The 23,456-nt window shown below is 38.4% G+C and overlaps 1 protein-coding gene across 2 annotated transcripts in view; it reads left to right on the forward strand.

Annotated features, from left to right (window-relative positions):
* The window catches only part of MAML2 (mastermind like transcriptional coactivator 2), a 402,137-nt gene extending 379,020 nt beyond the window's left edge, over positions 1–23,117 (forward strand). The window contains exons 4-6 of one of the 2 annotated variants that reach the window (XM_023739814.1): positions 654–857; positions 10,146–10,257; positions 15,527–23,117. In XM_023739814.1, the coding sequence (XP_023595582.1) occupies positions 654–857; positions 10,146–10,257; positions 15,527–16,542 (1,332 nt within the window). In that variant the 3' untranslated portion in view covers positions 16,543–23,117. The remainder of the gene's footprint in view (positions 1–653; positions 858–10,145; positions 10,258–15,526) is intronic. The other variant, XM_004385541.3, reaches the window with a different exon arrangement.
* The last annotated feature ends 339 nt before the right edge of the window (positions 23,118–23,456 follow it).

The following is a 23,456-nucleotide window of genomic DNA, read 5'->3' on the forward strand; positions in this document are numbered from 1 at the left end:
GAGACTTCATCAGCCTGAGACCAGAAGAACTAGATGGTGCCTGGCTACCACCAATGACCGCCCTGACAGGGAACACAACAGAGAGTCCCTGATGAAGCAGGAGAAAGGTGGGGTGCAGAACTTAAATTCTAGTAAGAAGATCAGACTTGATGGTCTGAGACTGGAGGAACCCCAGAAAGGATGGCCCCCAGATTCTCTATCAGCCCAGAACTAAAATGATTTCCGAGGCCAACTCTTCAGACAGGAATTGGCCTGGACTGTGGGACATAAAGTGATACTCGTGAGGAGTATGCTCTTTGCTCAAGTAGATAACAAGAGACTAAACGGGCAGCTTCTGTCCAGAGGTGAGATGGGAAGGCAGAGAGGGTTAGGAGCTGGTTGAATGGACATGGGGAATCAGGGGTGGAAGGGAGGAGTGTGCTGTCAGAGTATGAGGAGAGCAATTAGAGTCACATAACAATGTATGTATAAATTTTTGTATGGGAAAAAATGAAAAATAAATAAATGAAAAGCAGCTCCCTGAGCTCCACCTTGTTAACCAGGTTTGATTTTTAACAAGATGAAAAATGTTTGGAATCCAATCTTGTGATCTTTTTGCTGCATTTTTCTTCTTTTAATTTACAGTAGCTTTTCTCCCCCTTTCTCTTCTTTAGGATCAACACTCTGTGGTAGGCCAGAACACAGGCCCCAGTCCAAGTCCCAACTCCTGCTCAAATCCAAACACTGGAAGTGGTTACATGAACTCCCAGCAATCACTGTTGAATCAGCAATTGATGGGAAAGAAACAGACTCTACAGAGGCAGATCATGGAGCAGAAACAGCAACTTCTTCTCCAGCAGCAGATGCTGGTTGATGCGGTAAAACTTTCTCCTGATATCCACTGCACATACCTGTTGGCCTAACATAGGGACTTCATTCTTTTCTATTTATATTTACTGCCCTTTCCCCGTGCCTACTTATGTGGCAGCAATAAGGGTGTCCCAGATGTAAGAGAAGCTAATACCATACATGTAACGTGCTGCAGAAAAAAACTTGATTTACTGGCTGCTGAGTGGTTGGAATGTGCAGCACCTCAGCTAACTAGCCCTGCCCAGCTCAAGAATGCCTAGAACCACCAACACCACGGGAATGTGAATCAGGCGAAAGAAACCAGTATTGTTCCCCAGCCCTAAAGCACAGAAACAGTGGACAGAACGTTAATCAACTCAAATCCAAACTGATTTTAGAAATAAAAGCTTTAAAGACAGTTTTAAAGCCAACGCAGAGTTTCAAAACTAAGATTTGGCTTTCAAGGTAAAGCATCTTAGAATGGAGGATTTTTTTAAAAGAAAATTGAAAATATATTTCCCATTTTCACATTTAAGCAGACTTGAAGAAAGGCAAGGTAGTATTCCCCACACACTACCCAAGCATTAACCCTGCTTCAGTATTTATCTGCTCGTGTTTTGTCATTCTCAGACGTACTCATATGCTTAACAACTGATCCAAACACATGCTGCCTCCTAGACGACCACGGCCCCGTCTCCAATAACTTCATTCTTTCCCTTTGAGCTATCTGGCCAAAGAAAAAAAGAAAAGGACAGTTAACTGTCTCTAGGTTAACAAAGCCAAGGTACACAGAAGACAGGAAAACAAAATCAAATAATTTTATACTCAAGGAGCTTTATAGTAAAAGAATCAGACATACAGGGTGCGATAAGTGCTATAATTCACTTAATAAATATGTATTAATTTACAATGAGGATGCAGTCATGAACAAGAAAGACCCAGTCTTTGCTCTTAATGTGCTGAGGATGTCAACCTCACTGAGGATGTCAGACGAATGTAGTTGTTTGTTAGTCGCTGTTGAGTTGATTCCAATTCATGGCGACCCCATATGTGCACAGTAGAACTGCTCCATAGGGTTTTCAACGCTGTGACCTTTCAGAAGCAGATCGCCAAGCCAGTCTTCTGAGGTGCCTCTGGGTGGATTCGAACGGCCACCCTTTCAGCTAGTAGTAGAGGCATAACCATTTGCACCACGCAGGGACTCCTGTTAAACAGACAATTGTAACGCATGTGATTGAATACTGTGGTGTGGGAGCTACTAGATATCCATAGAGCACTTAAGATAGGCACCTAATCCAGTCTGGGAGAGGTGGGAGAACCAGAGGGAGTAGAGCGAGTTTGTCAGAAATGGTTTCCGAGGGGAAGTTATGTCTACTGAAGATCTGAAGGTGAAGTGGGAGATGAGGGAAAAGTGGAGGATTGTTCCAGCCAGAAGACCCAGCATATTCAAAGACCCAAAAACAACAGAGGATATTGCATTTGCCAAGGCATAGAATGTGCAGAGGGGTAAGGAGGTGATGGGCAAGAAGGCCAGAAATGAGAGGCCAGAAGATAGGGCTTGATAAACCAGCGTTTACATTGTCTGAAAAGTAATAGGAAGAATGTTAAGGATTTTAACGAGGAATGCTAGGTTCAGATTTGCATTACAATGAAGGCATAAACGGAGTAAGGGAAAATGTAATTGAGGGGAAGATTAAATCCAGCCTAGAGAGATTGAGGATACTCTCTCAGAAGAGGTAAAATTTGACTTTGTGTGTGTGTGTGTGTGTGTGTGTGCGCTTTAGGTGAAAGTTTACAGTTCAAGTTAATTTCTCATACAAAAATTTATGCACATATCGTTATGTGACATTAGTTGCAATCCCTATAATATGACAGCACACTCCCCCTTTCCACCCTGGGTTTATTGTGTCCATTCAATCAGTTCCTGTCCCTTTCTGTCTTCTCATCCTGCCTCCGGACAGGAGCTGCCCGTTTGGTCTCGTGTATCTGCTTGAACTAAGAAGCATACTCTTAATGAGTATTATTTTATGTTTTATATCCAGTCTAGTCTTTGTCTGAAGAGTAGGCTTCAAGAATGGTTTTAGTTCTGGGTTAACAGAGCATCTGGGGACCACAGACTCTGGGGCTCCTCCAATCTCAGTCAGACCATTAAGTCTGGCCTTTTTACGTGAATTTGAGTTCTGCTCCACACTTTTCTCCCACTCCGTCAGTAACTGTGGGTAAAATTTGACTTTGACTTTGAAGGGATGTAGGATTCTGATGGGTAGAGTAGGTAGGTCCACCATTCCAAGTGGAGAGTGGGCCAGAAGAAAAACGGTACAGCCTAGGAGTATGTGTTGGTTAGTTTGAGACTGTATTATGAAATATTTAATGCATAAAGTATTAATAATAATTTAGCAATTACATATGTTTTTTAAGGAATGACAAAATGAAATAAGTTTGGAATCCAGAGCATGTGAGAAAGAATAGGGAGAAATAAGTTTACGTATGACCTTGAGTACACTTTGAAGTGTAAAATGTAGGGGAGCCGCTGACTGCATTGCCAAGTGAGACAGCTGGTTTGTTCTACATAGTTTTTAAAACTCCAGTCCTCTACCCTCCACCCTTTTTTGAGCCTTATAAACCAAATAGCTTAGAAAGTAGGGTAGCAGAAGAGAAAAACATATAATTTAAGATTGACTTACAGGATACACTTTCATTATTCCCGTCAATATTAGTACTTTGATAACATGCAGAGGTTGAATTTCTGTACTTTCAGCTCTGAAATTAAAAGGCTAGAAATGGTAGCAGACACATGCTATGAGGGTCCTGGCCTGGCACTGGCCTGTCTCCCACTGAGCCCCAGTTGAGTCACCACTGGGACAGGTGCAAAGGGCAGTGGCATAGGCTGTAGAGATGAATAAGAATGAGGCTGCCATTTCAGTGATTTTTATAAACCATTCACATTTCTCTTTGTTAGGACACCATTGAGGGTGCCTGTACTTTTTAGCATAGCCAGGAAGAAACAGTCTTTGATAACCACTTTACATTAACATACGCTTTGCGGTCTTTTGCAGTCAGTTGGCAAGGCCAGATAGGAGCCTAAGTTGAGACATTTTCTCGTGAAAGTGTGTTATCCTTCCTCTCTATTATTCTCCCACCAATGAAAGGCACAGGGTAGAGATGAGTAGTACTTAATTACAATGGGCATCGTAATTACCAATGTGCACTCTGTATCTACTATGTGCCAGGCACCCTGCTGAGTTTTTACAGGAAAAAAGGATTAATCTTTACAATAGGACTATAAGGGAGGTCCTAAATTATCCACATACAACAGGGCAGATGTGAGCATAGTAGAGTATTTCTCTATTAGGTTTCCAGGTCCAAAAGATTGGGTTATCATGAAGCATTAATTGATAAACTACATGTTGCAGAGAAGTAATTGCAGAAATGGTCTGTGAGTTTACACTTGGGTAGAATGGTAATGTTATTCTCTTGCAAAATGTAGCTGTCTCTATTGAGTATTGGATGGACTCTTCAGGACCAAGTGACAACATGGCAGTTCTATGTCCATATGCATGGTCATTAAATCTAATCATTATGAACAAGTAGTCTAAGAAACTCAAGTTTCCAGAAATGTATATGTTAACTCTTTGAATAACTTAGTCCTTGGGAGAGAAATATCACGCCAACAATTAGATTGAGTATACACAAAAATAAGTCCAGGTTTGAAATCTAGTCTATGATAGGAAACCAAGGACTTAATTGTCACACATACACACACACACACTCACACTCACACACACACACACACACAAATCCTGTTTTCCTCAATATAAAGAGCAGAAATACCTAATTACATAAGAAAGAATAATAAATAGATGATTTTGGATAAGAGAAGGTTTCAGAAAGCCCTATACTTGACATGAAAATCAGAACTGTCAGGCCTGCACAGTAGTTTATAACAGGAATGGTTGACCATTGCCACATTTGGCTTAGTGGAACATCTCAAGCTGTTTCTTAAACATTTAGGGTTTGGGTAAAACCAAAAAAGAGTTTTCTCAACCACTTTTTCCCTTAATTTGTAAACCCATGTTTAAAAGAAATGTAATCCATATGTTTCTGATTCATTTACACTTAGCTCATCAAAATTGTGTTTTATATGAATTATTTGATGTCAAAAATACTCTGTGAGTCTTTCAAGAGTTTGTTGTTGTTTTTTTCTTCCTTAGAAACAAGAATTTGAATTTAGTTTGTTATTGTTTTAAGGCCTTTTTTCCCCTTTCTAGTAGACTAATTCCACTCAGAAGGTTTGGAATTTGGTAGGAAAATGAGAAATACATGGTTTAAATGGGTTCTAAATTAGGCAACCCACATTTGGCATCCATCTAATGTATTCATCTACCCATTACAAAGTTTTGTTTTCTGTTTAGTGGTCTTCCTATAATTGTACTGTTCTCTGTCCACCTATGCCAATTATTTTAATATTTGAAAACGGAAGTTGCTTTGGGGTGCATGCAAAGTTGCAGTAAAGCAGTTCTAAAAACTGCCTGATCCATACTGAGAAAGGAAATAAAAGCAGCCCCTAATGTCCAGAACTGATCAGATACTCACAGCCAGGCTCTTTCGTTCGCTGTTAGACACACACACAAACGTTATGGGTTACCAATCTCAGGCAGGGTTACTCTGAGACTAGGATAAAATGAGACAAAATAAGGCGACGTCATAATTTTGTCTAAGAACAGACACAAACAAGGTCACTTTACAACCCACAAAATAAGTACCAAACATTCCCCCTCTTGCTAAATGAGTGACTGCTACTTCATTGCCCAATCACGGAGTTGACTTCACTTTCTGACAGTTTCAAAACTAGAACAAACCCCCTCTTAGACCCTCCCAGAATCACCCAATCAAAGCCCCAAATGCTATAATAAGTTTTTTCTAACACCCTCCTAATGAGACACCCACGGTCTCCTATGACGCGTGTTCTCCTTCACTGCGACGAATAATAACCTCAACAAGGGTGTTCTCAGTGGTTTTTAGATGAGGGCATTGACAATATTTTTTTTAAAAAATAGCCCCTTACTTCCTCTCTTAGTTCCAAAACTTAAAAATTCTGAAAATCTAAAGGTGGCTTACTCAAAAAGGAAAAAAAGAAAGGAGCCTGGGAAATTTTTATGCTTTCAGAATGGGGCACTGAGAAGTAAAGTAGCAAGGGACACTTGTATTGTGTGGCAGGAAAGAGCCTGAGTTTGTGACTCAGACAGATGTGAGATTTGGTCTCTGTTCTACCACTGTGTGATCCTGGGCAAGTTACTTAACCCAACTAAGCTTCCATTTTCCTCATCTACTAAGTAGGAATAATAATATCCACCTTTGAGGGTTATTTATGAGGGGAAAAAATGAAGTAGTATGCAAATAGTTTCTAGGTCAATGCCTAATAGGTTATCTCCTAATATCTCCTCCCATGTAGGATTGCCGGATTTGGCAAATAAAAATACATGATTCCCAGATGTCGTTATTTTATCTGATCATCCTAATCCTATGCCTTCCACACTCCTTGGGACCTGAATTATATATAAGTACCAAAGTCCTGGGTGAGCAAATAATTAAGCACTTGGCTGCTAACTGAAAGGTTGGTGGTTCAAGTCCAACCACAGACACCTCAAAGAAAGACCTGGTGATCTATGTCTGAAAAATCACCCATTGAAAACCCTATGGAGCACAGTTCTACTCTAACACACACGGAGTTGCCATGAGTCAGAGTTGACACTACAACAACTGATTTTTACCAAAGCATATAAGGTGAACTATAATGCAAAACTAGAAATATCATCTCAAAAATCAGCAACAAGGCAAGAAAGGGAAATAAAGGGCATCCAAATTATTGAGGAAGAAGTAAACTCTCCCTATTCACAGATGACATGATCCTATACATAAGAAAATCCTAGAGACTCCACAGGAAAGTTACTGGAACTAATAGAAGGGTTCAGCAACGTGGCAGAGTACAAGATCAACATACAAAAATCAACTGGATTACTCTACACTAACAAAGAAAATTCCGAAAAGGAAGTCAGGAAAACAGTACCATTTACAATAGCACCCAAATAAAAGATTATACAAAGAAAACTACAAAACGCTACTGCAAGAAACCAAAAGAGACCTACATAAATGGAAAATCATACCATGCTCATGAATAGGAAGACTTAACGTTATGAAAATGTCAATACTGCCCAAAGCAATCTATAGATACAATGCAATCTTGATCTAAATTCCAACAGCACTCTTTAACGAAATGAAAAAACTCATTTCCATCTTTATATAGAAAGGAAAGAGGCCTCAGATAGCTAAAGCATTATTGAAGAACAAAGTAGGAGGCCTCACACTTTCCCATCTCAGAACCTACTTCACAGCCATGATAGTCAAACAGCCTGGTACTGGTACAATGACAGACACATAGAATGATGGAACAGAACTGAGAACCCAAAAAGTAAATCCATCCAGCTATGGACAGCTGATCTTCAACAAAAGGTCAAAGTCTGATAAATGGGGAAGAGATAGTCTCTTTAACAAATGGTGCTGGCAAAACTGGATATCCATTTGCAGAAAAATGAAACGGGATCCATACATCACACCGTACATAAAAACTAACTCAAAATGGATCAAAGACCTAATGTTAAACATAAAACTGTAAAGCTCATGGACAAAAACATAGGGACAAAGCTAGAGACCCTAATTTATGGTATAAATAGATTATCAAACATAACTAATAATGCACAGACAGCAGAAGGTAAACTAGATAACTGGGACCTCCTAAACATTAAATACTTACACTCATCAAAAGACTTCACCAGAAGAGTGAAAAGGGAACCTACAGACTGGGGAAAAAAAATGGCAATGACATATCTGACAAGGGTTTAATCGCTAAAATTTATTTAAAAAACTCAACACCTCAACAACAAGTAGGCAAACAACCCAATTAGAAAATGGGAAAAGACATGAACATACACTTGACCAAAGAAGACACTCAGGAGGATAACAAACACATGAAGTGATGCCCTTGATCATTAGCCATGAGAGGAATGCAAATCAAAACTACAATGAGATACCATCTCACCCCAAAAAGGCTATCATTAATCCAAAAAACACAAAATAATAAATATTGGAGAGGTTATGGAGACACTGGAACACTTACACATTGCTGGTGGGAATGTTAAATGGTAAAACCACTTTGGAAATCTATCTGGCACTTCCTTAAAAAGCTAGAAATAGAAATGTCATATGATCCATCAGTCCCACTCCTAGGAATATATCCTAGAGAAGTAAGAGCTGTGACACGAATAGACATATGCATACCCATGTTCAATGCAGCATTATTCACAATAGCAAAGAGATGGAAATAACCTAAGCGTCCATCAACAGGTGAATGGATAAACAAATTATTGTACATGAATACAATAGAATACTATGCAATGATAAAAAATAATGATGAGTCCGTGAAACATCTCACAACACTGATGAATCTGGAGGACATTATACTGAGTGAAATAAGTCAATCACAAAAGGACAAATACTGTGTGAGGCCACCATTATAAAAAGTTAAGAATACATTTACACACAGAAAGAAACATTATTTGATGGTTACCAGGGATAGGAGGGGGAGAGAGGGAGGGAGAATCACTAACTAAATAATAGTAGACACTTGTTAATTCTGGTGTAGGGAAAAGCAATACACAATGTAGGGGAAGTCAGCACAAAGTGACCAAGGCAAAGGAAGACACTGGGAAGTATGCAAGAATAAAGGACTACTACAGTAAATACTATAACATATACAATCTTACAGCAACAGTAATAACAAACAATAGTTTGTGAGTGAATACCTAGATTGATATGTATGCTAAATAGATGCAGGAGGTAGTATGGAAGTATACTTATGTGCATACATACATATTTAAAAAAAACAAACAAACCCGTTACCGTAGAGTGGCTTCTGACTCATAGTGACCCTATAGGACAGAGTAGAACTGCCCTCTAGGGTTTCCAAGGAGTGGCTGGTAGATTTCAACTGCCGACCTTTTGGTTAGCAGCCAAGTTCTTAACCAGTGCACCACCAGGGCTCCATATGTATGTATGTATACTTGTGGATATTTCTACATACATTTTTGTGTGTATTCCTATTCATATATATAACAGAGCACGTAGGGGGCACAGTTATGGAAGCTTCTTAGACTTAACCAAACACCTTGCAGGACTGAGTTACTGGACTTGAAGGCTAAGGACCATAGTGTCAGGGGACATCTACGTCAATTGGCATAACATAGTTCATAAAGATAATGTTCTACATCCTAGATTAGTGAGTAATGTCTGGGGTCTTAAAAGCTTGTGAGTGGCCATCTAAGATGCAACTACTGGTCTCTTCCCAGCTGCAGCAAAGGAGAGTAAAGAAAATCAAAGATTCAAGGAAGCAATTAGCCCACAGGACTAATGGCCCACACGAACCACAGCCTCCTCTAGCCTGAGACCAGAAGAACTAGATGGTGCCCAACTACCACTACCGACCACTCTGACCAGGAACTCAATAGAAGGTCCTGGTTAGAAAAGGAGAAAAATGCAACACAAAAATCAAATTCATAAAAAAAGACCAGATGTACTGGTCTGATAGAGACTGGAGGAACTCCCAAGACTATTGCCATAGGACACCCTTCCAGCTCAGATCTGCAGCCACTACCGAAGGTCATCTTTCCGCCAAATAATAGACTGGCCTATGAAATTTACAATAACACCCATGAGGAATGTGTGCCTAAGAACTAGCAACTGTATGAGACCAAAAGGGCAGCATTTGCCCTAAAAGCAAAGACAAGAAGGCACGGAGGGGCAGGGAAATGGGACAAATGGAAATGGGGAACCCAGGGTGGAAATGGGGAGACTGCTGACATATTGCAGGGATTGCAACCAATGTAATGGAAAAATTTGTATATGAATTGTTAAACAGAAAACTAATTTGCTGTGTAAACTTTCACCTAAAACACATAAAATGTTCCCAAAAAATCACAGAAATTTAGTTCTCATTAAAATATACTTGTGAAAGGAAATAAGAATAGTTAGTAGAACCAAAAGACATGTCGAATGTTAAGGAGAAGTGGAAATTACACTTCCATGTATGAAGTTTATTGAAATTGAAAAAATTTGTCTCTGAATTGAGACTGCTAAATAAGGTCCATGATTTGCAAACCATGATTTTTCCTATATTCTTACTTTCTTGAATAACAGTCCATTAATTTTTACAAGTGAGAAAGTAACAATCTAGAATTTATTATATTTTCATTTCTGTTTTCAAGGAGAAAATTGCTCCACAAGATCAGATAAACAGACATTTGACAAGGCCACCCCCAGATTATAAAGACCAAAGAAGAAATGTGGGCACTATGCAGCCAACTGCTCAGTATTCTGGTAAGTGTTCTTAAAAATGAAAATCATAACTGTGAAAATAAGAAAACTGTTCAATGTTAGTATTTCCTCCGTTCTCCATCTCATGTTTGATTGATTGTAACATCTTTCTTAGAATCTTTCACTAACTCGCATTTTACTTGAAGATAAAGACCAGGCTTGAATGTTTTTTAGTCCTCGTATCAGTTCTTCTTACTTATTATTGCCCCATATTCCTATGTTTCACTGCTCTCCAACCCACCTATGAGAATTCAAAAAAGCTAAATCATTTATAACTGGTAGGTCCAGCCATTCTTCTCCCAACAACATGTCTTGGATCAAGTTGTATAAGGTAAGCAAACATTTGCCCCTGAGTCACATTTTTAACTAACATAAAGTCCAGTTTTGTTTGTTTGTTTCTGCCTTTCGGTCCATCTCCTAAGGTGTCCCCTTGAAAATCAAATTAAGTCTTTATGAAGCCTGTCAAAAACACCCAAGGTAGATTCCATTTAAAATACATAGCAAAACTTCTTTAATGTGTAAAATAAGTGCTCCCCCTCAAGTCTCTGTCCTTACTCTCTCTAAACTCCAAAAGAACCCCTCTCAAACCTAACATCTGCTACTCCTGCCTTCTCCTATTCAGAATCTATTAAAATTTCTGCCCAGAACTGTCTAGGCATTTTCCATGTAAATGTAGCTTATTCTTTTGGGTTTCCCAAATTCCGTTTTACTTGTTACCTTTTTCTGACCAGGAGGCCATAAAGATTCTCTTTAGAGGAGAGGATGTGAATATTCCTACTTGTTAATATATTCTGGTCCTGTTAAGCATAGCTTTAACATATTGTTCTAACTTATTTAACCCCTCAAATAAATGCACCAGATGGTCTCTTTCCACGAAAATTAGAAATGTGATATACGTATTCTACTCGCTAAAATTATTTAGCTCAACATAAGGGTAACAATGGAGTTATCTGTTTGATCCTGTCCTCAAAGAGACTGAAAGACAAGACAGGGTTTATTTTGAACATGGTTTCTTATATTATGGGCTATGAGTGGTGTTTGAGGAAACTGGGCACCCTCTAAAATACTATGCAAAATTCAAGGCGGGTATTTGGAGTTTTCTTTTTCCGCTCATATAAAAGAATCCCAGGGATAAGAGTCTAGGGCTGATTTGGTGGCTCTACAATGCTATCAGAGATACAGCCTTCTTGTGCCTTTCTGCACCATCCTTAACATATGGCTTCCATCCTAAGGATTGGCTTATGGTCACTACATTGTCAGTCTTCACATCCATTTCCAGGTTGGATAAAGAAAGAAGGTAAAAGGTGAAACAGTCTCACAGATGAATCAGACTTCCTTTTTAAAACAGTTTTTTTGGATGTCCACCTAACAACTTAAATCTATATACCATTGTTGTTGTTAGGTGCCATTGAGTCGGTTCCGACTCATAGTGACCCCATGTACAATAGAATGAAACACTGCCCAGTCCTGTGTCATTCTCACAATTGTTGCTATGTTTGAGCCCATTGTTGCAGCCACTGTGCCAGTCCCTCTCATTGAGGGTCTTCCTCTTTTTCGCTGACCCTATGCTTTACCAAGCATCCTTCTCCAAGGACTGGTCCCACCTCATAACATGCTCAAAGTACATGAGACAGTATCTCACTATCCTTGTCTCTAAGGAGCATTCTGGATGTACTTCTTCCAAGACAGATGTGCTCATTCTTCTGGCAGTCCATGGTATATTCAATATTCTTCACCAACACCATATTCAAAGGCATCAATTTGTCTTTGGTCTTCCTTATTCATTGTCCAGCTTTTGCATGCATATGAGGCAGTTGAAAATATCATGGCTTGGGTCAGGTGTACCTTAGTCTTCAAAGTGACAACTTTGCTTTTTAACACTTTAAAGAGGTCTTTTTCAGCAGATTTGCCCAATGCAATACGTTGTTTGAATTCTTGACTTCTGCTTCCATGGGTGTTGATTGTGAATCCAAGTAAAATGAAGTCCTTGACAACTTCAATCTTTTCTCTGTTAATCATGATGTTGCTAATTGGTCCACTTGTGAGGATTTTTGTTTTCTTTATGCTGAGGTGTAAGCCATACTGAAGGCTGTAGTTCTCATTAAAGTGATGAAGATTACTGATGAAGGTCAAAGACTACAACCATATACCTTTAGGCAGAATTTATTTATATGGCTTCTGTTTTGGATTGAATTATGCCCCCAAAAAATATGTATCAATTTGGCTAAGCCATGATTCCCAGTATTGTGTGATTGTTCACCACTTTGTCATCTGATGTAATTTTCCTATGTGCTGTAAATCCTACTTCTATGATGTTAATGAGGCAGGATTAGAGGCAGTTATGTTAATGAGGCAGGACTCAGTCTACAAGATTAGGTTGTATCTTGAGTCAATCTCTTTTGAGATATAAAAGACAGAATCTAGCAGAGAGGAGAGGGACCTCTTACCACCAAGAAAGAAGCGCCAAGAGCAGAGCACATCCTTTGGACTTGGGGTCCCTGCACTGAGAAGCTCCCAGACTAGCGGAAGATTGATGACAAGGACCTCCCCCCAGAGCCAACAGAGAGAGAAAGCCTTCCCCTAGAGCTGGCGCCCTGAATTAGGACTTCTAGCTCCTAAAATGTGAGAGAATAAATTTCCGTTTATTGAAGACATCCACTTCTGGTATTTCTGTTATAGCAGCACTAGATAACTAAGACATCTCCCCACCAGCAAGGAAGTTTGGGAAAAAAATTTTTTCCAGCTAGGCACATTGCTACAAAATCAAGTCTCTGTTTCTAAGGAAGACAGGGAGGATGGATTTGGGGTAGGTAGTGAGCAGTCTCTACCACAGTGCATAAAGGGCTTTATCCTAAAGGAGGGCTTGGTAGCATCCAACTGCTGACCCACAAATGGGTAAGAATCACTGCTCTAGAGCATTTTATTTCCCATGTCTTTTGAGAAAACAAAGTAACAAACAACACAAACTCTTTTATCATTTTTTTTCATCTTAATCTTGGTGTAATAATAATCGCCTTGCTCAGATGTTAATATTTGAAATAATGTGTGAAAAGCACCTGGAATTCTACCACATATTAGAAGCTGCTTTTTTTGTTTTAAATAATATTGTATTGTGTTTAGGTGAAAGTTTAAGCAGCAAATTAGGTTCTTATTTAACAACTTTTATACAAATTGTTCTGTGACATTGTTTACATTTTTCATAATTGTCAGGAGTCTCATTATTTCCATTCTGTTTGTTGTTCCCATTAATCTAGTTTCCTTGCACATCCTTACCTTCTCATCTTTGCTTTAGGGTAAATGTTGACTGTTTGCTCTCATACAGTTGATTACATATGGGAGCACAGTACAGTACTCACCAGTGATATTATTTATTTTATAAACCAGTCTATTATTTGGCTGAAAGATGACTCTGGCTTTTAAGTTCAAAGGGTTAGGAGCTTCTAAATGGTAACTGTGATTATTATTTTGTGATCTCTATGGAAATTCTCTCTATTCTGGTTGTTTAAAACTTCTCCTCATAAACCTTCTTAGGGCATATTGTTAAAATACAGGACACCTAGAGAGAATGATTTTTAAAACGCTTACATTTTTTTCCACCAGAATTTCATAATGTAAATTCCCATCTCATGAAATGTTCAAATACAGAGATGATGTTGCTTAACCTTAGTGGTAGTGTATACACCCTCAGTTAATGTTCAATTATCTCCTACCTTGCTTTGATCCCTCTGCATCACTTACTGACCACTGCATGGTGGAGAGCCCTGTGCTAAGCCTGGAAATACAAGGTGATACAAGAGATTGCTCCTGCCTTCAAGAGGCAAGTAGTCTAGCTGGAGACCTATAAATAGCACAGCTAATATATTCATTTGGCCTTCAGTCTTTCAGGTTGTATACCGTGCTCAGTATCCTCAAGCAACCAGGGATAGCCTGAGGTGATGATTACAGCCATATTCTCTTCCTACACTGCCATTCTGGTACTCATGTGTGTGTCTAGTTCTCTGTCTCTCAGGATCTCTGATTCTTTGGGCCTCTCTGCCACTCTGAAGGGAGAGTATTTTAAAGAAGTATCTTTCTCCAAGTTTTATCTTTGCTTCAATCTCTCATTCAGTAAATATCAATTGAATAGCTACTTTGTGCCATGTACTTTCTAGACTCTGGGAAGATGATAGTGAACAAAACAGGCACAAATTCCTGCTTCATCTATTGGGCATTTTCTCTCTCTCTCTGGCACTCCATTTTTGCCTCTCAAGATGTTTTTCCTCACTAACTTTAACCTCCTAAAGTCAGAAAGATTTCAATGGGCTGATTAATCATTATCTGATATGTAGAGTCTCCCTATTCAGCAGCCTGTGGCTCAGGCACTAGCCCCACATTCAATGAGTTGACAGGCATCAGAATAATTGGCAGTCACTTGGAGGCTACATGGATTACCCAGTACAAAAGCCAAGTGCTAATCGAAAGCTTCAAAGAGCAAATGCTGCTGAAGAGCAGAGACTGGAATATAAGGTGATGTTTAATGTAGGACCCTGGGCCTTAATGAGTCTTGAAGACATAACAGACTCAGTAAGGTAAAAAGGGCATCATAGAGAGAGAAATGGCATGAGCAAAAGTGGCCATAGTATGTTAGATAACAATGCAATAATGACCACACCTCCTGGAGCAGAGAATTTTCTATATGGAAATAGTCACTAGAGCATGGATTACATTGAATTCCAGACTAAAGATACAGAATTTACTCTTTGGGCACTCATGGAAGCTTCTTGAATGGGGATGATGCAGATGAAGAATGGGCATGATTTTCAAGGCCATGGGTTAGGAATATTGCTCTAGTAGCCATGTATTATTCATCCACACTTTCTTATTTGGACCCTGGTGCAATCAATTACAAGGATTGTATGACAGCCAGCTGATCAAAGATGTAGTCTTTGATCTTGGGACAAAGTAAAACCAATTCAAAATGAAAGATTGACTGTCACCTCCCCTTGATGACTCCAGAAGAGGAAGAAAATAAAACTCATTAAATAGAATCATTCTATTTTAGTCTTCTTAATGTGTAAACTCTTGACTAAGGGGTGACCTATGGTGATACTTCCTCCAAAAGCAGTAACAACATTGTCTTATTCCTTTTATATAATATGTTGTGATTATTATTTCTCCTTATTTGCTTTCACACCTGCAGGTAATTTCAGAGTTGAAAAGTTATTGCAAATCTCTATAAAAGAGGACATAACCTACTGTTACAAACTAATACAATTCTCTTCCTTTCTTTTAGGAGGCTCAACAACAGTGAGTTTAAACTCTAACCAGGCTTTGGCAAACCCAGTTTCAACACACAGCATTTTAACTCCAAATTCCAGCCTCCTGTCTACTTCCCATGGGACAAGAATGCCATTGTTATCCACATCAATTCAGAATATAGGAATGTATGGAAATCTACCTTGTAACCAGCCTGGGACATACAATGTCACTTCAGGAATGAATCAATTGACCCAACAGAGAAACCCAAGCCAACTGATAGCAAATCAGAACAACCCTCTGATGCCACGGCCGCCTACCTTAGGGCCAAATAATAATAATGTGGCCACTTTTGGAGCTGCATCTGTTGGCAATTCCCAACAATTAAGACCAAACTTAACCCATAGTATAACAAGCATGCCAGCACAGAGAACATCAAATGTAATGATCACATCCAACACAACAGCACCAAACTGGGCCTCTCAAGAAGCAACAACCAAACAGCAGGAAGCCTTGAAGTCCACAGGAGTCCGCTTCCCAACAGGTACACCTGCAGCCTTTACTCCAAACCAGTCATTGCAACAGGCAGTAGTAGGTAGCCAGCAATTTTCCCAGAGGCCAGTGGCTCCTCCTAACCAGTTAACACCAGCAGTGCAAATGAGACCCATGAACCAAATGAGCCAAACATTAAATGGACAAACCATGGGTCCACTCAGAGGTCTGAATCTCAGACCCAATCAACTAAACACACAGATCTTGCCTAATATGAACCAGTCGGGAACAGGGTTGAATCAGTCGAGAACAGGCATAAGCCAGCCACCAACCCTTACACCCAGCAATTTTCCTTCACCCAACCCAAGTTCCAGGGCCTTTCAAGGAACTGACCATGGCAGTGACTTAGCTTTTGACTTCCTCAGCCAACAGACCGATAGCATGGGCCCTGCCCTAAACAGTGATGCTGATTTCATTGATTCTTTATTGAAGACAGAGCCTGGTAATGATGACTGGATGAAAGACATCAATCTTGATGAAATCTTGGGGAACAACTCCTGAAAGAGAAAAGGGAGACAATTCACAAACTCCAAGCACTAAAAGGCAGTATTTTACGAGGACTCTGTAAAGGCTAAACTGTTGACTTTTAGTTGGACTACATGAAGATGCCATGGCTCAAAATAGAAAACAAAAAGTAATTGCAGTGGTGAATGTTTTGGTCCAAATGCTTGTTTTACATCTCAAACCTGAAAGTAAAACATTGGGATCACTTTTCCCTGTCTAAACTCCAGGACACAGTATCCAATTTATCCAAACAGAACTGTGTGTTGATCTGTAATTAATTCTGTAAAATAGACTTTCCAAGTTCCTTTTCTCCCTGAAAGAAAAAGTAATAGAACTTCCAACTTGTTTAAACCTCCTGCCATGTGGACCTTCTAGTTCCAACCAACAAGCAACAAATTCCTTAACTTGCTCTAATGGATACAAGCGTGGTTTAATCTTTTTACACTTTTTTAAAATTTAATTATCCTAAAGCTTCCAAGGTAGATTGAAATGTTATAAGTTTGTTGGTGATAACCAAACAGTATCCTAAGTAAGGGAGAGAGAGAAAGCATATGGTAGATTATAGAATTTCTACCCTAGGTCCATTCCTTACTCTTCCAGTTTTCTCATATATCCCATACTTCAGAGGAATGCTATGTCTAGTGATAAAACAAGAATATACTGCTGTGCAACTTTATTTGGGCTTCCACAACCAATTTCTGAGTCCGTTCCCAAGTTTTAGATATAGCCAAGACCTGTCCTAATCATACAAAAATATTGGTGGACACCTGTAGGCATCAAATTTCACTATTGTTTTTTGAGACATACTCCATTGGGCATTGCTATAAAGGAGATTTATTCAGCTCATACAAATAACCTGGGATGTCACTTGTTGTTATGATGCCTGCTGGTGATTGCAATTGGGCCTTTTTGTCCTTCCTACTTATTTGGATGAGCAGAGCCTGATTTTGAAGAAATGAAGTTTAGAGACCACAACTGAGATTGGAGATAACAAGCAAAAGGCCAGGACCAGTGGCAGGTGTGAGAACAAATCTCTTTTATAGGGTTTGGAGGAAAGCATAATTGAAAGGGAAAATAAGCTGTCTTTCTTTGGACATATATTTGGGTAAATGGTTAAACAGAATGTGGTCTGTAAGTAACAGTCTATTCAGCCTTCTGTCCCTGATGTGATGAATCATTGCCCCATGATAGATGGACCCTTCACCTCCAGGTTTTCTCCCTCAGGAGAAATCAATGAAAGAAGAGAGCTTTGTTGAGTCATTTAACCTCAATGCCCACATACAGATCAGCTGTAAAATGGGTAACACATGTCCTGATTTGAGATAGATGCAAAATATCACCATCATTTTCCTAAGTATAGAGCGCAAGGTTATCTTCAGCCTTTTGAATCATATGCTCACATAGTCAAACGTCAAATGTAATTTAAATGAAGCCATTTAATAAAAAAGTTTTTAAATATCTGTTCAAATAAGAACACATTTTGAAAGTTCTGCAAGCCCTCTTCCAATCTTTAAAATGTCTGGAAGTACTCTCCTTCTTTTACACAATACCAACATCACTGGCTCGGAAAATTTTCTGTGCTAGGTTGTAAATATAAATAAATTACTTGTTTTGTAAACTTTTGTAAAGAATATTTTGGTAGAAATACTTAAAACATATTCTTTGGGTTATATTTATACATATGTGAAATAAATATACTATCAAAAGGTTATATTTTATACAAAAAGTAAATTGTTACCTTTTGTATGCTAATATACAAAGTTTTGTATAATATGATGGTTTATTTTTAGCTCTACACTTAAACCACAGGTGGCCAAGTGGGAACTTTTGAAAACTATCAAGAGGCTTATTAGACAAATTTATATTCTGAAACCTCAATAAGAAAGCATTCCAGGTTTCAACCCTTTCTTTTCTTTTTTGCTCTCAAATTCTTTTTTAAACCCATATAGTTCTTGTGTCTTGTTTGATTATTCTGCTGTGCACATTGTATTGGTCCTTGTTGCATGTGGTCTACTGTGTGTTTTTCCATTTTATAAAACAGTGTTTCTCCATGCAAAAAGAAAGAAAAAGTGATGTATATATGAGCACCTTTATTTTATGGCTCCTCCATGTTACTGTATATATCTGCCAGCACTTCCCAGTTACACTCTTGTGATTCAGCTTATTTTTTATCCTAACATAAATAGTATGTTTTGTAGTAGCTATCAAATTTAAGAGAGATAAAGCAATCAGAATGTTTGGAATTTCTTCTATCTTAATGTGAATTTCGTAATTAATGTCTATTTATTCAGCTATTCATTAAAATACAGGATTCTTTGGAAAAATGGTGTAGTCTATAGTTTCTGTTTGTTGGCAGCCTATTACCAAAATGATGTAATTTTCCTGAAAGCTGAGATAATGACAATTTGATAGACATATTTAGCCAAAGCCTTAGGATTTACAAGTTAAGAGCTATTGGAATACAATCTCCCACTTATAGAGATACCAGACTACTTAATTGTTGGCATTGTTTATCATCCTGACATATTATACAGGAGACATAAGTAATTTTTCTTTTTCTTTTTAAAATTCAAAGACTAGAAAGCAATTAAAGCAAATAATTCATCCTTGGCTTCATTTTAAGCCCAGTGAAGATAAATAACTGCTCTAAGTGAATGCACTAATATTACTTGCATTACTGTAACTGTACCCATGACTATAAAGATTTCAACTTGTAAAACAAGTATTTTGTATTGTGTGTAATTCCATGTGTTAAAAAAATAGTTAAAAAAAAAAAAACTCAGGAGTGGTTCTCTTATATGAAATCACACCTTCAGTTACCAATAATATTGTTGCTACATCACAGAAAGTTCTGAGAACTACTAATATTAATGGATACTTTATAGCAAACTTATTCTCTGGGAACCTTCTAATATCAGTGAAATGCTGACTTTTTTCATTTTAGTGTTCTTCAGTTCACTTAAAAAGTTTGTATTAAGATCCTATATGCACAGCACCTACTAAACACTGGGGAAACACTGCCTAATTATGAGGCACTGTGGGCATTTTGCGTAGCTGAGACCAGGCTGAGTGAATGCAGGGCCACATAAACACAGCCTGACTGAACATAGTTACACAGTTCTTCTTGGAATCAAGGAGGTTGAGAGAAAGACGGGCCTTTGTTGGAAGCAAGGGGAACCATTCTAACCAAATTCTCCAACTCCAATGTCTAAATATGTTGCTAGTATTCCACTGTTCCCTTCTCCTCTGCCAAAAAAAGTGTGACATTATCTTTTTTATTAATGTTATTAGTAGAGCAATAATCAAATTGACATTTTATATAGTCCTTGTCCAATGAGTCTGGAGGGTTGGATAATAAACAAATGAAACTAACATCAATAAAGAATAAATAAAATACATAAAAATTAGGAAAGAGACGTGTAATTCTCAAGTAGTCTATGAATCCCAGTATGTACACATGAAAGCAGATCTGAGAGAGTACAAGTGAATGCAAAAGAGAGAAAACAGCTCAGCCTTTTCCTGCTCTTTGGTTGCCAAAGGTAGTTCAAGTTCTTAAATTTTTTACCCACTATTTCCATTTTTTGTCTCTGTACCTGTGTTTCCACATCCGAAAATGAGAGTTTAGGGCTTAATTATTTCTACATTCTTTTGCAGCTCTGCAACTCTTTTTTTCCCAAAATTAAGTGGCAGATTTACTAAGAGCATCATTTTTAAAATAAAAAAATCACAGGTCGCTCACACTTTTGAAAGTTTCCAGATTGTCAGTTAATTTTATTTAACAAAGCAGCCATCTCTTTTAAAATTAATTCACAAGAAAACAAGATTTCATCATAAAGACCGCAGACAAATAGAAAGACAATGTAAAGGTAGGAGCCTGCTGACTAAATACAAATCAAGCCCTGACAATGAAAAGCTGGAATGTGATATTAAATTGTCATTTTCCTGTGAAATCATAGAATTTCATTAAGAAATATATTTCTACTAGGGAGAAAAGAAACAATACTTTGAGTAGTGCACAAAGTTGGGTATATTTTAATAAACTTTTGTAAGTTGTAAATATACTTCCCAAGTTCCTATAATAGACAAGGTACAATACCCTGGTATCAACTTCAGTGACAACAATTGCATTACTAAAGCACTATATCTTTAAAATTGAATGCTATTGTGCCCTGACCTGTATGCAGCAATATTATAAGAAGGTTCTTGTTTTTTTTTTTTTTAAATAAACAGCATTTCAAGGTTTCTTTTTTATAAATTTAAGTCATCTTTACTTCCAAGATTTGCATAAATACATTTAGTGGTAGAATTCTCGCCTTTCATGTGGGAGGCAAGGGTTCAATTCTCGGCCAATATACTTCATCGCAGCCACCACCCATCTGTCAGTGGAGGCTTGCATGTTGCTATGATGCTGAACAGGTTTTGAGTAGCACTTCCAGACTAAAACTAGAAAGGAAGGGCTGGCAATCTATATCCAGAAATGAGCCAATGAAAACCCTATGATTACAATGGTCTAATCTGCACCTGATTGTGGGGATGGCACAGGAGCAGGCATTATTTTGTTCCATTCTGCATGGGGTCACTATGAGTCAGGGGATGGTTCAACAACGGCTAACAACAACATAGATGCTTCTTAGAGTTCTTTCAGCAAAAAGGAGGGAGGGAAGTTAGGGGAAAAAAAAGAATGATATAGAGAAGGATCTGCGTAAATATGTAGAAGCCTCTTATAGGGTTCTATTAGCAAAAGGGAGGGAAGTAGGAAGAGAAAGAAGGAAAGAAAGAAAACACATCTCAAATATGCTTAAAGAAAGGAATTAACTGATTAACATAACTAAAAATCCTAGGACATAGTTCTGTGTTTAGGCATGCAGAATCCAGCAGCTCAACAATATCATAAGTTTTCTGTTTATCACCTTTGCTTCGTTATGTCTTGCCTTCATCCTCAGACATCCCCTCTCTCCTGGTGGTAAGAGGGTGGCTCAAAGCTCCAAACTTAAATCCACACAACTCCAAGTGCAACATAAACAATAGTGAATGCCTGTCTTTAAAAGATCTAACTTTGCTTCTCATAGACTTTGATTAGGGCATGTGCCCATCTCTGAACCATCACTTTCACAGGAAGATGCAGTCTTCTGATTGGCCATGCCTAAGTCAAATGTCTATATTTGGAGGCAGAGGTAGTGTTAATACCACCCAAACCACATGGAATGAGACAAACAGGATCCAGCTGTAGGATCCAGAACGAGCAAAACCCCACAAGTCTTGCCAGAATATCCTCTTATATTCAATGCAGCCCACAAGCTCAAGGAAACTCCCTTTCAACTGGTGGGCTACTCACAGCAGATCCCATCATGGAGGTGATCACGTTATATCAAATCTCATCATGGAAGCGATCACAACATTATACAACTGCCAAATCACTGAGAATCATGGCCCAGCCTAGTTGATACACAACCTTAACCATCACGAGTATGATTCCATCTCAATCCTCACCTTAATTACATCTGCAAAGTCCCTATTTCCAGTAAGGTCACATTCTTAGGTGGACATGAATTTTGGGAGGATATGATTCAACCCACTACAACCTTCCTTGTATACCTTTAGATTGCTGGATTCTCAGCCAATTTGGATTGCTGACTAGATTAAAAAAGCATATTTCTTAGCAAATCTTGATTTTCTTCCTTCTCTGATTTCAGATACACTAATTTTAATATAAATTTTTCTCTTTATTATAGAACGATATCAGTTAGGAAACTGTTCAGTTGCAAGAATTTGCAAAACCAACTAATGGTGGCTTAAACAGAGAACAAAAAAACCAAACTAGTTGCTCTCAAGTCAATTCCGACTCATGGCAACCCCATGTGTTGCAGTAAAACTGCACTCCATAGAGCTTGCAAGGCTGTGGCTTTTGGGAGCAATTCACCAGGCTTTTCTTCCAAGATGCCTCTAGGTACAGTCGAACTGCCAACCTTCCAGTTAATAGTCGAGTGCTTAACCATTTGCACCACCCAGAAACTCCAAATCCCCACCTGCTTTTATCATAGATACCTTTCAAGGCTACCCATTTTTACAGTAGTAGATTTGTGTAGTGCACAATACAAAGAATACTAATGCATTGTGATAGTCAATATTTATTTACTTTAACATGAAAAGAGCAACAAATCACATGGACTGTGATGCCTCAGGGATTTACTGAAAGTCCCACATATTTCTCCCAAATGTTACATTCTGATTTAATGCCTTTAAAGTTTTACCAAGATTTTCTTGTGCTGCAGTATGTAGATGACTTGCTGGTGTGCTCCAACTCTCGGGAGGCTTGTGTTCAAGATAGCATTTTATTATTACACTATCTAGCCACTAGACAGCACAAAGCCTCAAAGGAAAACATACAGTTTGCTTTACCTTCAGTAAAATATCTGAGTCATGTAATTTCAGCTGAAGGAATATCAATAGGCTCTAAAAGAAAAGAAGCTATTCTAACTCTCTCACCCACAACTACAAAAAAACAGCTTAGAAGATTTTTGGGTCTCTGTGGTTATTGTTGGAAATCCTGGTGGCATAGTGGTTAAGTGCTACAGCTGCTAACCAAAAGGTAGACAGTTTGAATCCACCAGGAGCTCCTTGGAAACTCTATGGGGCAGTTCTATTCTGTCCTATAGAGTTGCTATGAGTTGGAATCGACTCGACAGCAACGAGTTTTTTTTTTTTTTTGGTGGTTATTGTCAGACTTGGATCTCAAATTTTTCCTTAATGGCACAGCCTCTGTCATTATTTAAAGGGCTCAACCCTTGATCCTTTCCAGCTGTCTGAAGATGAGTTATAAGCTATAAAAAATTAAAAGAAGTTTTATTGACTACTCCTGCCTTGGGTTTTCTTAATTATAAGTTGTACTTTTCCCTGTATGTTATTGAGAC

The sequence above is a fragment of the Trichechus manatus genome, unplaced genomic scaffold, assembly GCF_000243295.1.
Source record: "Trichechus manatus latirostris isolate Lorelei unplaced genomic scaffold, TriManLat1.0 scaffold00141, whole genome shotgun sequence".
Classification (NCBI taxonomy): Eukaryota; Metazoa; Chordata; class Mammalia; order Sirenia; family Trichechidae; genus Trichechus; species Trichechus manatus.